Source organism: Plectropomus leopardus, chromosome 23, assembly GCF_026936395.1.
Source record: "Plectropomus leopardus strain MGB_pleo_1.0 chromosome 23, ASM2693639v1, whole genome shotgun sequence".
Taxonomy (NCBI): domain Eukaryota; kingdom Metazoa; phylum Chordata; class Actinopteri; order Perciformes; family Serranidae; genus Plectropomus; species Plectropomus leopardus.
Window position 1 is genome coordinate 22656332 of NC_142198.1, and position 16401 is coordinate 22672732.

General features: G+C 36.4%; 2 protein-coding genes across 5 annotated transcripts; one reads left to right on the plus strand and one right to left on the minus strand.

Annotated features, from left to right (window-relative positions):
• The first annotated feature begins 572 nt into the window (after positions 1 to 572).
• LOC121964280 (uncharacterized) lies at positions 573 to 10155 on the plus strand. The gene is made up of 8 exons (XM_088073513.1): positions 573 to 939; positions 2164 to 2502; positions 3143 to 3178; positions 3285 to 3341; positions 4735 to 4821; positions 5802 to 5849; positions 7042 to 7179; positions 8321 to 10155. Exons 1-8 carry the CDS (start codon positions 876 to 878, stop codon positions 8437 to 8439), a joined length of 888 nt encoding a protein of 295 aa, XP_087929639.1. The 5' UTR covers positions 573 to 875; the 3' UTR covers positions 8440 to 10155.
• A 2277-nt stretch (positions 10156 to 12432) lies between these two features.
• Positions 12433 to 16372, minus strand: LOC121962506 (Fc receptor-like protein 5). Of its 4 annotated transcripts, none has more exons than XM_088073524.1 (5): positions 16020 to 16372; positions 15321 to 15587; positions 14495 to 14740; positions 14088 to 14213; positions 12433 to 12777 (listed from the first exon to the last, which is right to left on the minus strand). In XM_088073524.1, the coding sequence occupies exons 1-5, from the start codon at positions 16153 to 16155 to the stop codon at positions 12719 to 12721; spliced, it is 834 nt and encodes a 277-aa protein (XP_087929650.1). In that variant the 5' UTR covers positions 16156 to 16372; the 3' UTR covers positions 12433 to 12718. The 4 variants fall into 4 exon arrangements, with proteins under 4 accessions (XP_087929650.1, XP_087929648.1, XP_087929649.1 ...); XM_088073522.1 differs by having other exon boundaries at positions 14088 to 14231; positions 16020 to 16371; XM_088073523.1 differs by having other exon boundaries at positions 12433 to 12780; positions 16020 to 16370.
• Positions 16373 to 16401: the final 29 nt, after the last annotated feature.

A 16401-nucleotide genomic window follows, 5' to 3' on the forward strand; every position in this document is an offset into this window, starting at 1 on the left:
AAGCAGAAAAAACACAAAATAACAACAACAACAACAACAACAATAATATTAATAATGATAATAATAATAATTATTATTATTATCATTATTATCAGGATAAAGACAGGATAAAAATTAAAAGAAAATTGAAATATACACCACACAAAATCAAGTCTATAAAAATGGGATCTAAGAAATTCTAATAAAAATAGTATGATTGTGTATAATGATAATAATAATAATAATAATAATGATAATAATAATAATAATAATAATAATAATAATAATAATAATAATAATAATAATTTATACTACTACTACTGATGATGATGATAATAATAATAATAATAGCAGCACTGCCTTAAATATTACCTGTTTAAATAAATTTAAAAATAAATAAAGGCTTGAGATTTTTTCTCTCTTTAAAGCACTTTAATGACCTATGGGAACTTTTAAATAGTCTGATATTTACTTTCGCAGTTGTTCTAATTTCAGACTAGAATATTAAAATAAAATAAAATAAAAATATAGAATAATGCAAAGCCATCACAGTAATGATTTAAAGTCAATAAACGAAATTTTTGCAGACCAAAAATGCAAGAACCGGCAGCTGGTGGACAGTCTGCATGAAATAGCATCATAACAACGATACAGTTAAATTAATGCAAAAAAGGTAAGTCTTTGGATATCTTAAATATACTGAAGGTCGCTATTTCCTGAACTGAACTGAGCTGAACTTTAGAAAAAGAAACAGAAAGTAAATTTTCATCGACGGTACTTTCAGACAACGCCCCAAGACGAAGTTAACAGCGATCTTTTTGTCTTAAAAACTTAATAAAGCGTGAAATCATCTCGGTGAGATCTGCAGCGGTTCACTTTTTCTTCATCCAGCGACCATGAAGCCAGTTTATGGGATTTTACTGATTTTACTGATTTCACTGATTTTTCTCAGCGACGCAGGTGAGTGCGTGCAAGTTTCAGTGTAAAAGAAAAAACATCTCAGCGTGTTTTAATCTCGAATAATCGACTAGAAAAGAAATCTTTAATAAGATTTGAAGGGTTTTGAATTTGACTATTTAATCGCTAAATGGGTTTTATTACAGGATGTAGGCAGAGCGTTTTCTGTGGTTTGTTAACCCTCATCACTCCATGGCTTTATGTGTGTGTGTGTGTTTAATTCGTTTTGCATTTTTTTATACACTTACATACAATTTAGATTTTATTTTATTTTGTTTTATTTTATTATTTTATTATTTCCTGTGGTTATTTTGTATCTCTTTGCTGTTGTTTTTGTCTATTAAGTCTTTTTTTTGTCTATTTAGAGTCTTTTTTTCATCTTTGTGAGATTATTTTGTATCTTTCTTATTCTGTGTCTCTTGTTTGCCATTTTGTGTCTCCTTGTGGTTGTTTTGAGTCTTTTTTTGTTATTCTTTTTCCCTATTTGTGTTTGTTTTTGTGATTTTTTTGTCCTTACGTTTATTTTATGTTTATTTTGGTCATTTATTTCTTCTAAATTTGTAATTTTGTGTCATTTGTGCAGTCATTTGTGTCTTTGTGTGGTTCTTCTGTGCCTTTTTTGGGTGAATGTTTTGCATCTCTTTCTGCTTGTTTTGTGTCTTTTTGGGGTAATTTGTCTTATTTGTAGATGTTTGTGTGTCTTTTAGGTTCTTTTGTATCTTTTTTGGTCATTTTGTGTGTCTTTGAGGCAATTTTGTGTCTTCCTTATTTTTGCTCTTTATTGAATGTTCTGGCTCTCCTATTAATCATTTTGTTTCTCTGCGTGGTTCTTTTGTGTCTTTTTGGGGTATTTTTTGTGCCTTTTCAAACATTTCATGTGTCTTTTTTTGCAGGGACACTAACTTCTGCACTGCTATTCTGTTAATTTTCATTTTGGCGAATGGGCACCATTTCTGATAGTCAGTTACATATTACGAGAGTTGACAGAAATGCGCATTATTTCGTATTTTCTTCTCCTGATTTGCAGGAAGTTTGGTTAAAAAATCTGCGCCACATTTCGATAGAAACTTGACTACCGTTTTATATAAAAGTCTGTGTGCCAAGACTTTTTAAAACTAATTTCACAATTAGCTGTTACTCAGCTGTGCTCGTCTTGCTCAACACTGAGAAACAAGGAGTTGTGTGACGCTACAACAGGAAGGTTAAATGCAATGGTTATCTCCTCAGGCTCATGTGAAACAGTTAAAGCTGGAAAACGTGAAACCGTTGTTCTGCAGTGCAGCATGACGCCCCCGGACGACGACAAGTCTTTTCCAGAGTCTTTGAGAGTGGAGTGGACGTGCGACAACTTGGATGTGCACGTCAACAAATATGGGAAGGATCTGCCAGATAATCAGCATAAGTATTACAAAGGCAGAACATCTCTCTTCCCCAATGAAATGAAGAAAGGAAATATTTCACTGAAATTAACCAATGTAACTGAGCATGATGTGGGAAATTACATCTGCCATGTTAGGGTGAATAACTCTGCTGAGGTAATGCAATGCAACATTACCCTCACACTTGGTGAGTATTTATCAGTATTTCTGTGCTAAAATGGAAAAAGTAGAAAAAAAATAAATTTTTTTAACATGTTAAAGGTCCAGTGTGCAGGATTTAGGTGGATTTACTGGCAGCAATGGAATAGATATACTAAGTCTTCTCTAGTGTATAATCACCTGAAGGTAAGAATCATTGTGTTTTTGTGACTAAAGAATTAACCATTTATATACATTTATAGAGAGCAGGCCCTCATCTATGGAGAAGTTGCACCAACATGTTCCTACAGTAGCCCAGAAAGGACAAAACAAACACCGGCTTTATATAGGTACATTCCTATATTCATTTTTTCACATCTTCAAACGAAGTTCGCAGCCTTTAGGCATGGAGCAGTGTCTGAATAACACTGATTATTCTGATGTTAAACTGCTTTATTCAGTGTTTTAACAGTTTTACCTGTTTCATTTGTTTGAAGCGAGCTCTGCGGATAATTCAGCTCCCAGTAAAAACCTCCTGAGCAGGAAACACCCAGCAAATTCTAACCAGGAGACGTTTGAAATCTGTAATCCTCACTGCGAGATGCCACAAAATCTGTCCAAATCTTACACACTGGACCTTAAAATTTATTTCTAGCTTGTTAACATGTGACACAATTATTATTTTACAGACGAAAATAAAGGGAAAATGAAACACTTGAATTCTGGTAAGTAAATATCCTGGGTTCTGTCACCAGCTCAACAGATGGTCTTCCTTTGGCTCAGAATATTATCCCATATTTCAATATTTTATTTGTTGTTTTTTTTACACAGATGCAAAACCAACACCAGATCCAAAACCAACACAAGATCCAAAGTCACCAGATCTTAGTAAGCAAAGGCAAAATATTGATGATTTGATTATTTTGACTTGTCTTGAATTCATATTTGCTGTAAGTGATATTTTTGTATGATCGTTTGAAATAAAATGTGAAATGTGTCTTTGTTAGCAGACAGTTAAAGACTCAAACATACAGCTGCTCAACTGTGGAAAAAATAACAATCACAGTTATTTTAATTGAAATTGAAATAATGATTTTTAACAGTTATTTAACAGAGAGGTGGTGTGCGCTGCCTCGCTGTTTTCTGCTGATATTTCTAAGTACACTTACTCAAGTACAGTACTTAAGTACAAATTCGAGGTACTTGAATTTAATTGAATATTTTTATTTCATGTGGCTCTGTACTTTTACTCCAGTATATTTCAGAGGGGAATATGGTAATTTTACTTCAATACATTTATCTGAACACTCAAGTGACTTTGAACAATTTTTGAATTAAAAAACATGAGAAGAGTTTATAAAATATGATATTTTGTTGTAATGTCAATGACCTAGCAGTTAATACAAGTACAGCTGCATGGTTAGTTGATTAATCAATTAGCTGATTGACAGAAAACTATTTTGATAAACATTTGTCTTTTTCTTTTTTGTTTTTTAAATATATATATATATATATATATATATATATATATATATATATATATATATATATATATATATATATATATATATATATATATATATATATATATATATATATATATATATATATATAACAATTTTAACTTTTGGGGTGTTTTGTATTTGTTTTTGTATTTGTTATTTTTTCTCCATTTTGTATTTTTACTTTCAATACTTGAAGTACTTTTTCCTAAAATTACTTATCTACTTACTTAAGTATCTTACTTAAGTTAAACCTCTTTGCAGGTGGTACTAGTACCAGGTGGTATTAGTACTTTTACTTAAATAAAGGGACTGAATACTTCTCATCCCAGTGCTGTTTTCAAAAGGGACCAAGCACATCCACTATAAAAAGTGCGCTTGATTCACAAAATAAAATAAATTGGGATCAACATTGGGTAACTCAAATCACGTAATCTCGATTACCTACTTTTGAAAATTGATGGAAACCAAAATCTAAAAAAATTCTGATTAATCACCCAGCCCGAGAACATAATAGAGCATTTAGCAGCTAAAGAGACGGGTATGTCCCGCTGAAGTTGGTGGTGGAGACCAAAACAGAAGAAAAAAGAGAAAAGATTGGACTGACATGACTCCAAATTATTCATCCTGCTATTAAAGAGATTGTATCAAACACTTTTGGTGGGACACATTTCACGAATGAGTTGTGACCGTGAGGAGAATCGATTGTAAAAAATGGATGTTATTTTGGAATCCCTCACTGAAGAACAAATCTTGACATTTCTCTTCTGTTCTTTCAGGAAACATCGCTTACATTACTATTCCCATTGTTATTCTCATTGTTGCCATTGCTGTTGGCTGTTACTGCCGAAGGAGGAACCAGAACAGTAAGACCTACATTTCTCCTCTCTTCATTTACGCCTTTTAGAAATAATAAGTTCACATTTTTTAAGCCTGTCTTAAAACAATAGTCAAGTGCCCATATGTATGATATTAAAGGCTTATATAACAGTCTTTTCAGGTTTGTCACTATTGTTAAAAGACAGACTTGAAAAACAGTGAAACCACTCTTTTAAACGTGGTTGCTGAGATCAACGAAATCTAAAACTTCAAACTGACCCATTTTAGAATCAAATGGTTATGTTTAAGCTGCATGGTACATTCACAATGTTGCAAAAATTAGTTGAATTATTGAGAAACCAATCATGTTTTCTTGTGCCGAGAACACATAACAACACTTTCCCTTTTTTCATTCAGACGCAGCACAGCATGTACATTACAGTATGTTAACACAAGTACTGTTCCCTATGATGTCAATTCAGATATAATCTCAGCTGTATGTCTGGCTACCATGTCAACATTAAATATGCATAAGTTATATATTTGTTTTACTTTAAAAGCATTAAGGGCCGTCCACACCAGGTGATAACGTTCACCACTTTTGTTGTTGTTATAGCTGTGGTGTGGACTCCACCATCCACTTGAGCAGGAACGTTTTTACAGTCATATAGTTATTAGTTATTAGTTATCATTCTTTGTGTGGACAGCCCTTTAAGCTCTAACATTATTTACACAATTACACTTTAACACAATTAATATAAGTTTATTTAAAGGTACCTTTTAAAGCACTCAAGGACACCATAAGAGACACAGTTAAAAACAAGCAGCAATGCATCCATCCATAGAAGTCAAAAAATCATTCATGAATAGTAATAAGTTAATATCATAACTTGACAAAATTATTGTCATAAAAACTAGTTATAAAATCATTGCAATGAAATCATCATCAGTGAAAATCAAGATGTTTGTGTCACCACAGAGTCAGTCTGAATATGCCAGCTTGAAAAGGTGTGTTTTCATATTTCAGGACGAACACGAAGGGATGATGGAAATCAAGGAGGTCAGGGAGATCCTGGTGAGTAAATATCTGGAGTTCTTGTCACCAGCACGACAGCAGCACAAAATTATGACCCAGTCTTTCTATAACAGTACCTTCAGGTTTTCACAGGCTGTTTTTGTGCTTGTTGCGGCCTGTAATGCTAGATTGCACGGCAGTTTGTTTGTTTGTTTTTTTTGGGTTTTTTTTTATACAAAATTGTGATATAAGTTGAAACATTTTTAGGTGTCTTTTTCTGTCACGATGAGGTTGTGAGGCGACCTCAGGCGTTACTGTGCTCCTCAACCTCACACCAAAATGGCTGGACTCAGTCATTAAACGATGGGTAACGTTAGCATGGTGATGCCAACAGTTACCCCTGTCACTGTTCCTGACTCCGTCCCAGGCGCATCAGCAGTCTCATGATAAACAGAGAGAGCAAAGAAGGGCTGAGTGAATCAATACACTGCTGACAATATTGCAATATGGTCATATAATAATTAAGCCACTAATGAAAAGAAATTTAGCCAGTTTTAAATAGTCAAATTTGTTCTAAAATTGAAGCAACTGGACAGAACTGCAAGGTCGCACAAATTGCCTATGGATCAGCTGAATTTGCTAAATGTACTTGCTAAAATTACAACATTGTGATATCCTGGAGGGACTGATATAAAATACAAAACAGCTACTATAAGACCACGTTTAGACGACAATGGCCCTACCAAAAACGAAAAATTTATTCCTTTGCGTTACTAAAAAAACAACTGTTTTCACAATTTTGTCCATGAAAACTTTGTGATGACACACCATAGAAGAAGACAACGCGCCTGCCCATAAAGGCTTATTGATTCTATTTTATTCTATTCTATCAGAAAATCAGAAGATGATTGCAAATGCACGCACGAGGAATCAACAGCTTTTTGTGGACAGTCGATGAAGTGGAACCATTACCTCGAGTGATGCTCAGTTATAAAGCATCCAAGTCCGCCACTGTTGTTATTGTTGTCCTCATACTCGTGGCTATTTAAATGAAACGTAATATATGGCCGTGACTCACTGTTATCACAGGGCGACAGAGAGGTGGCATTTTCAAAAAATGTAATTCTGGAACCAAACCACAACAAAAGTTTCACGTTTCATGCAAGAACTGTTGCTGTGTAAATGGCCCCTAACTTTCCAAAGTTTTAACTCAAATTTTTAAATGTCATTTTGTTCTTTGCCGCAAATACAGAGCAAATGCAAGCGATGCTGACAATCGGAGGCGGAGAGGGAGCCGGAGGGAGCTTGCCAGAACCACAGCAACAGCAAGAGCAACAGCAAGAGCAACAGCAAGAGCCAGCACCACAGCTGGGGCCAAAAAACAGCCACGGTAAGAGAAACAAGTCCTGACTTCACTGGCTGCGTCTACACTGCAGGCGGATATCACAGTGGGATATCACGCCATTATGCCGCCTTGTTGTCGATATAACGTCTGATCGTGAGAGCGGGGGAGCAGAGCGGTCAAGCCTCTGAGCCGGGAATAGTGGTAGTAACAGTGTTCGAGTGGGGTTTGTGTAAAACATAAAACCGTAAAGCCGTGACCTTTGGCAGCATGAATGTTACCTTTTGACATGTTTGAAGTGTGTGTGTGTGTTTGATGTGTGTGTAAAAGTGCAGGGGCGTATAAAGGATTTTGGGATTTTGTTGCAGCCCTAAAGCGTCGTCTCTGTAAAAGCAGCTTTTGTAACCTCGGATGTGGGTCTACATGCTGTGAAACCTGCGTCGTTTGTCCTTCATTTCTACAAGAAACTGTTCATTTCAGATGTTAAAGGAATAGTTTGGGATTTTTGAAGTGGAGCTGTATGAAATGCTGAAGTACAGTCAGTGTGTTACATACAGTAGCTGGCGGTCGTCAGAAACAGACGGGGTGTACACCCCTCAGGGGTTCACATCAAAACGTATATTAGGCTTACCTGAAAAAATGTAAATCAGCCTGAGTAGACGCTATATTCAGAGTGTATTGAGAGTTTCGTTTCAGTCGGATGGCATAATAGCCGCTAACTTTCTGACCCAGCTGACCCCTGTTGGATGAGAAATGTAGGGCCAAAAGAAACGGACAGCAAAATAAAGTGGTCAAAATACTCAAAGTTGAACTTGAAAATGGTGCATTTTTACTTATTCTCTGTTAGTAAATTTAAAAATCACGCAGTTCCATTGTAAAGTGTGGGTCCAAACTGATTTGACTTTTACTCGTTGTTTCACCATCAGCGTTTTCCTCTTTAATGACTTTTGGAAAGATATTTTATTGGATCTGAAGGCTGCAGTTGTGAGTATCTGTGGTCTTCATTCTCAGTAACAGCAAGCGTCAACGCTGCCTGACTCTATTTTAGCTGAAAATATAATCAACCTTTATTCATCCTGTTCTGACTTTTTCTCTTTTGACTTCTTCTGCTGGCTCAAATACTTGTTTTTTTAACGTGTGCTGCAAACTGCCATTTAACCGTAACTCTAACCTGTTTTGTGTCATTTAGGTACGACTGCAAGTCAACACGTGATAGAACAAAAGAAGCGAAGCAACCCAAGAAGAAGAGGAAGGTTCAGAAATTCACACAGCTGTCAGCCTCTGAGCACACCAGCCGTCAGTCTGTAAACAGGAAGCAAATATCGCAGGAGATCCAGTGTAGCAAGTACGGAGACACGACTCCATCTTTCCTGCACTGGTCATTAATCTAGAAAGAGATATCTACTCATAAAAACATTCACTTTTAAAAGTTCAGTTTTACTTCCTCTTACTCCATTTCAAACATGGAAGAAGCAAGTTTTTATTTGAATCTGTTTATTGAGTTTTAGGTTTAGGTCGTCTGTAACTTCTCCCTCCACCACAAGGTGTCGCTGTGTCTTTTAGCTCAGCTGTCTGTCTCAGTAGAGACTGCAGATTGAGCTCTAGTGGTGCGTGCTGTGCACTACATATAATGAGTTTATTAGAAAGAGGAGTGCTGCATTCACGATGGTGTTTAAAAACTTATCTTTTGGTACTCTGATATACTGTAATACTGTGATATCACCTATGACCAGTGTGAATGTTATATACAGCTCTAAAATACATAACACTGTTTTATTTTAACAATCTAGTGTCAACCTGCCAGATATGATAAAAGGTATTTTTTCTAATGTTTTCATGTTAAAAAGGTACGTAAGAGTCTTTGTTTTAAATTCACTGCATGTTGGATGCAATTGTTAGCAGATGTTCTCCTGTTTGACCTCATGATGGCGCTATTGTCGTACTGTAACTATGAAATCAGACAGACACAGTAATGAGAAACTTAGAGAAACTCACATTAGCATAAAGTCAAAGTGAGGAGGTGGCTGTCAGGTTGACTGCAGAGCAGCTTGTTTTGTGTTGGGGAGTCTGATGACTGAGTGTGTTTAAACTCAGTCATCACTGTGATTACTGCACCAGTCTGTGAGAGTTTAAAGTACACTATATATCTGAGATACAACGGGTGAAATTAAGAAAAATATATTTTACTATGTAACGAAAGGTATCTTAGGATAATTTACTGTTAAATGTTTATAAACAATATGATTTTAACTTTTAAAAAATGTTCAAATACAAAGTGAGAGGCCATGAGCAACTAAACAAGACATTGCCCAAACATTAGCAATAATTAATAATAATACAATTCTGTGAAAATAAGCAAATGCATAAAAAAGTTTTGAAAAGAAACTACATATATATATATTTTTTTCCTGTCATATATTTTAAATATATAATATATAATTAATATTTATTATTTTAATTATATGATTTTACTATGAATTTACAAATGTGTGTAATAAAAATGATGTGATGATGATTCTTGAGCAATGAAATGTGAACAGTTTTGTAATATTCTTGATTGAAATGCAGATGCAGGGAACGGCTCATAAGTTTGTATTTGTATTTGTTTGTATTTGTGTGATTTTTGATAAATGTGACCATCATTTTATGAATTATTTCAGGGAGAGTGTTGCTTTTTAGGGCTGCATCCACTATTGGTTTCTGATTGTCCACAGCGGACAATAAACGTTTCATAAAGACTTGGGGGGCATTCTTCCAAAGTTGCTGTGGGTCTGTGCAAGTATTCATGCATGTTATTGCTTCACTAAATAATTGTACTATTTGAATACTATTTTTGTGCTGTCTTTTTCAACACTATGCTGCTGCTTTTTGTTATTATCATTATTATTTTACAATATCTGGATTTGTTTTTTACAACTAAAGTCACGCACAGTCCACTTTGAAAGCTGTGAAACATCTGGACACTAAGAGGCTGAGGTGCTGAAACTGTGACTGGAAATAAAAAAAAAACGTTTTCAATTGAAACCGATGTTTCCTGCCTCATTAAATGAAACATTTGTCACATCATAACATTTGAAGAAACAGAGGACACATTTGCATTCTGCTTCCTAAAAGTGAAATTATCAAAAAAAGTACCTTTTTGGTTTTGATTTTTAAAATTTGCTTGTTGTTTCAAACAATGAGGAGCTGCACCACAATGATGCATTTACCTTCAACTGCATTGCAACTCAATATATACCAAGAATGTTTGAGATGCTTTTTCATTGTGAATTTAACCTTTGAGATAGTTTTAGCCACAGAACACAACAAAGAGCAGCTTTACTCAACAACCAAACCACAAGAGATTCCTATCACATTATGAAACACTACTATTTTGTTAAATTAAATCAGCCAAAAACACAACCTATTCAGCTGTTTCCAGAGTTTTAAATATGATTAAAGAAGTTATTTTACACAATTTTCAGTATCAATTAATATTTGAAGTTCAACTTTTGGCCCAGCCTTAGTGCGTGAGTTTAAAAAGTCCACTTTGTTTAACGATGACCCAGAAAAAGAGACTTTACTGGCTGCTCTGTAGGATACAACCGAACGTAGGTCAAAAACTTGTGTTGTGTGCTCATGGAAAACGGGAAGTCATCGGTTAAACAGGAAGGACATCCAGACACTAAAAAAAGTGAGAAATCAGGAGAAATTACATTAAAAAGCGTTCATTACAGTGGCTAAATCACTCAAAAAGCCAACGTGGTTTGGCCGCTAACGGTGTTTGTCAGGGCTTAAAAAACACTGACCTACTTTAAAAAAACTCGCCACAACTGACCCAGATTGAGGCTGATTGAGTAATTGACTCACGATAACTGTGAAATTGTTTGAGCTTCTCTTGTTCATATTCAAAGTAACATTTGTGTCACAAAATATTAAAAATCTGTGGAAAGAATGAAACGCTAGAAGGGATTCATTCAATGTCGAATCCGTTTCTGAGTAAGTTCTGGTCAGTTGGAGATTCTGTCAAATGGCAAAAAACAAACCAAAAGACTCGAAGGCTGGACTGAATCTTCACACCTCGTATGTTTGCATGTTTGAATGACAAAAACAACCAAACCACAAACAGCCTCCACTTCCTTTTCACACTCAACAGCATTTAACACAAACTTTATGTGCTTTGTATCCATCCCAGTGTACCATCCAACATCGACTCACATATACCAGCTCCGAACAAGACACGAGCAATAAAGGCCGAAAAGGTCAAAAGTCAAAGCACCCTGAGAAGTAAAGCAGTTAGAGCGGGCCCCAGTGCACGCAAGCTACTACCTATGTACTCAAAACAGCTACGATATGATGTTATTGTCTTGTCACATGAACAATAGAGACATAGGCTAAAGCAAACATACATATTAACCGAAAATCATTGTTGCATTGCCGTATTACAAAAATACCCCAAAAATAAGAATTTCTTTATTAAACTGAAAATTCTTTTAGTAGTTAATTTAGAATAAGAACATATTTTATGATATATTTTGTTATAGATTGTTACTATTTTACAAAAAAAGAGATGGCTTTGTCTTTTCAGTGAGACACTGTTAAATGCGAGTATTTGTTTACCTCTAAAAAGTTAGTGTCCAGGCTGCCTTAGAAAAAGTAAGATGATTGAATTAAGAAAACCATTTTTTTAGTGATTCAACTTGTCTTCTTGAAATTCAGTCAACTTTAAAATCATGCCTATTTTCAAAGAGCGCTCATTGAGTTAAAAACAGTGCCATTTGCCATATATGCACTGTAAATAGAGAGAATTTCTGTCAGATTTTTACATTTATTGAATTTGGGAAGACAAGTTACTTTGCAAAGATTCAACTTGTCTTCTCGAAATTCAGTCAACTTAAAAATCATGCCTATATTCAAAGAACGCTCAGTGAATTTAAAAGGTGGTGCACTGTAAAAGGAAAAAACCTCAACTTAACGTTTTTTAGTTGACTTAATTTGAGATGACAAGTTGAGGTGAACTTGTACATTTTGTAATGATTCAACTTCTCAAATTCAGTCACTTAAAAGTTTTCGGCAACCTGGTCACAAATTTTTGAAGCTAAGGTAGCACAAACAAATTTATTCATTTTTTAAGTCAAAATATCAAAATTGCTTCTTTTTACAGTGCACATACAATAAATGACACCTGTTTTCCTACCTGAAAATTTTGAACAAACAAGACACGAAAGAAGGAAAGTAAAGGAGAGACGGAGTCTATCACAGATGTGGTGGGTCAAACTTCAGCCCACCAGCTAGTGACAAAAGTTTAACAAGATGAAAACATTTCCTTAAATCTTCTTTATTTACATGCAAAATTTGGATTTGATTATATTTCTTAAAGCAAGAAAATTCAAACAAAGAACGCTTTGTATTGCAGTTTAGTTTTCAGCTTAACAGAAGTCTAGTATTGGTTTAAAGGTTAACAGAAATCGAAGTATACATATTTAGCCAGGATTCATGGAGGTCGCAAAGCTTTGTAAACTCTTCTAAATTGTCACTTTGCTGGTATCTGACACACCGATGGTGCAACTGAAGCAGAATTTCTTTGCCATTTTTACAAATTGTAAGACTATACAGCTATTTCCATGATGACATCGTTGCTCCCTCTTCTCTTTGCGATCATCCGAGCTGCTGCAAACAGAAAGAGTTGAAGTTTCTATGAAACAATGGTCACATTGTGTTGCAACATTGCAAAACCACAGACCCAACTGTAATGATGGCAGCATGATTGATCCGTGCTTAATTACTCCAATAAATACTTTGTTTTATTAACCTGTAATTTGAATTAACTTCAACAAAGAACATGCACAGTAAAATAATGTTCTTCCAGACAAACATGAGCTACACTGGAACATTTGTCTAGTCTGGTTTGATGGTTTTTGCAAAACTGACTGGATGTCTTTGAGTGACAAAGCCAAGAGACCGAGAAAGAAAACTGGCCACAAAATGGTGACAACTGTGGCTGCGCATATTGCATAACTGCAAGTTGATGGAAATAAACCTTTAATTGACCTATTTCTTTGACCAACATGAAGAAAACACTGAGTTAACCACTTCTGGTAACTTCTAGCATGTCTGCATCAGCTAAAAATGACAAGAATACAATATAAATCAAGAATAAAGTAATAATAATAAAGTAATGATATGACAAAAAGACACTAATGCCACTTAAAGTACAGAATTTTCCCCTTGTGGTCAAGAGTATCTAGTTTTATCAACAGGTGGACTGAGAGAATTGCAATTAAAATGTAGTAAGTCATCTTTAAATTACTGCTTATAAAAGTAACAGGTTTCTATAGAATCATATGGTGCATAAAACTCTATGCAGACTCTTGGTAAATGATGAATGTCAATGTAAACAGTCGCTGAAATAATCAGTTATGCTTAGTCAGCTAAATCATCACTTATGCTGATGATACTGGACTATTTTCTGCTAAATCATTAGTTATGCAGATGATACTGGACTGTCTGAAGCTGAACCAGTATTTATGCAGATGATACTGGACTGTCTGAAGCTGAACCAGTATTTATGCAGATGATACTGGACTGTCTGAAGCTGAACCAGTATTTATGCAGATGACACCCATGTCTTCAGCAAAATCATAACTAATGATGATAATACTGGCTTAGTTTCAGCTATATCATTAGTTATGCAGATGATACCGGAGTGTCTTCAAAATCATGAGGTAAGCAGATGATACTGGACTGTCTTCAGCAAACTGAGTTTCCTTTCGTTAGCTTTAAATACAAATTTTATCAGACATCTTTCCTTAAATCTAGAAAGATGGCTGTAATAAAAATAAGAAAAAATATTTCAGGGACAAAACACAAACTAACTGATGGCAGAGATAATCTAAAATAACAGTTTTAATGTTGATCTGATTATTTAACATATAAAGTGTAAAGAAGAATACCTCGGGGGACATTTGTCTTCTTACCTCTGTTCCTGTCTCTGTATATGAGTCCTAGTAAGATGGTGGACAGCAGGTAAGGTGCTCCCACCACCAGGTGACACACCAGCCTGAAGACAGAAACTGAACAGGTACCTGTGGGCGGAGCTGAAGCTGAAGGAGTAAGAGAGCCTGTGAAGATAAATGAACTCTTATGCGCCAAGAACATTAACCATGAGAGGAAAAACTGACCCAATCAGCCAGAAAAATAAACTCTCACAGTAAATATTTGAGTTTTCCACATTCATACTTTAGTTCCTTTGAATCTAGTGCTGCTTCCACAATTCCACACTAATATGTTATTTAGTACAAAAAATGAATTACATCATATTTCTGGTGAAATACTCCAACATGCAAACACTGGACATACACAGGCGTAACGGTAATAATTTCACCTTTAACGGCCACCCAGCTGCCAACTGACTCGCCAACTCCGGGGATGCTGCACGTGTAGAGTCCTTCATCAGACTTGGAAGCGCTGTGAATGGTCAGCTCTCCCGTGGAGCTGCTGCCGACAGAGTGGCCGTCTTTATGGAAATCAAATGTGTGGATGACGGAGTGCGACTCGGCTTTGCAGAGCAGAGTCACGGCAGCTCCCTCTGACACGGGGAGGGCAGGACTCTCAAGGAGCACCTGACGATCTGTGGAAGAGAGAGAAACTCATTTCAGGATTTATTTCTAATGTAACCTCAGCTTTACTTTGTGGTTCAAAAACCACATGGCATGGACATGGCAGCAGAACTGTTGTTTGCCTTAATCGGGCCCCCAGTGGCCCCCCGTGGCCCCCCGACCATCATCTAATTCAAAATAAAAATACAGCGATTCACAAATTGTTTTTGTAAACATAAGGTTCATAAAACAGCATCAATATAGAGCTGATTTATCAAGAAAGTGCCAGTAGAGGAATCCCTACGTCCCCTATAGAGGTCCTGGCTGAGCCCCTAATGTCCTCAAATCCTAGAAATGTCCTCAAATCCTAGAAATGTCCTAAAATCACAGAAACATCCTGATATCTTAGAAATGTCTTAGAAACGTTTTATAATCCTTGAAATGTCCTAAAATCCTGGAGATCTTCTAACATCCTCGAAACATCCTAAAATCCTAAGAGCATGATACAATCCGAGAGATGTCCTAAAATCCTAGAAATGTCTTAAAATTCTAAAAATGTCATAACATCCTTTAAATGTCCTAAAAGTGTCCCTGCAGTGTTGTGTGCAGTACCACTGATGGTGATGTTGATGGCGTTGCTCCTCGCCCCGTCCTCAGACTCACACCAGTACACCCCGGTGTCTGATGGGTAGGCGTTTCTGATGATGCAGGTGGAGCCGGAGGACGCGGAGCCCCAGCTGGAGGCGCAGGGTCGGATCCCGCCCTCCAATGTTTTCCTCTTCACCTTCCAGCCGGTGGAGTTCAGCTGATCCTCGCAGCTCATAACGATAGTCCCGTATTTGAAGAACTGAGACCTGTCCGGACTCACCTGAAGACAGGCTGCACCGAGGGAGGACGGGGGACGTGAAATAAAACGGTTTACAGAATTAAAAACGATGGACAGATTGAGAGAATGAAAAAGAAGTAATAAGACAGAAAATTGCAGGACCAAAGTGTGAAAAAATGATGAAAACAAAAATGTAAAAAGTCCAGAAAATTAGCACGTAATAAGAAATACAACTTTTGAAGCAAAACAAAAACAAGCGACAGACGTAGAAAAAGACAAATTCAGAAAGTGAAACAGAAGAAAAGATGACATGCAGAGGAATACAAATAACACGAGAAAAATGAAACAAGAACGCAAACAATCACACAGAAGAGACTGGCTTTCATCTACTAACTAATTACATTTCTGAATTGAAAAGACAATAAATCCTCCATCAGCAGCAGGTCACGGGATTATTTGTACACAGAAAAGAAGTTTGTACTCACAAAGCAGCAGGCAGAACGGTGTTAGCTGCATCCTGTCACACCAACAACTGACACTGAAATTTGCACTTCCTCTCTGAGAAACCCACCTCACTCCCTCCCTCCGCTCGATGGCACCACAGCGCAGTTCGGTGTTCATGCAGAAAGCAGATGCAGCGAGAAAAAGGAGCCAGAGGCAGACGGACGGAAACAGCTGAGTGATTTATTGGTGAGGTTAATCTTACAGGTGAGAGCAGCACGTTCAGACAGGTGAGAGTCCACAGGTGAGCAGGAACAGGAACCTGACGAGGAGACCAGCAGCAGGCGGAGATGAGCGGCTTTAAACGCTGTGAGGAGGCCACTGAGGAGCAGGTGAGCAGGTGAGCAGGTGATGCAGGAGTCATGT

Coding starts and splice junctions, on each gene's coding strand:
- LOC121964280 (XM_088073513.1), top strand. CDS start 876: ATGAAGCCAGTTTATGGGATTTTACTGATTTTACTGATTTCACTGATT. Junction 5,850..7,041: donor AGGAGGTCAGGGAGATCCTG/GTGAGTAAATAT, acceptor CCGCAAATACAG/AGCAAATGCAAGCGATGCTG. Junction 7,180..8,320: donor GGGGCCAAAAAACAGCCACG/GTAAGAGAAACA, acceptor TGTGTCATTTAG/GTACGACTGCAAGTCAACAC.
- LOC121962506 (XM_088073521.1), bottom strand. CDS start 16,155: ATGAACACCGAACTGCGCTGTGGTGCCATCGAGCGGAGGGAGGGAGTG. Junction 14,232..14,494: donor CAGCTGGGTGGCCGTTAAAG/GTGAAATTATTA, acceptor TTATCTTCACAG/GCTCTCTTACTCCTTCAGCT. Junction 12,781..14,087: donor ATACAGAGACAGGAACAGAG/GTAAGAAGACAA, acceptor TTCTGTTTGCAG/CAGCTCGGATGATCGCAAAG.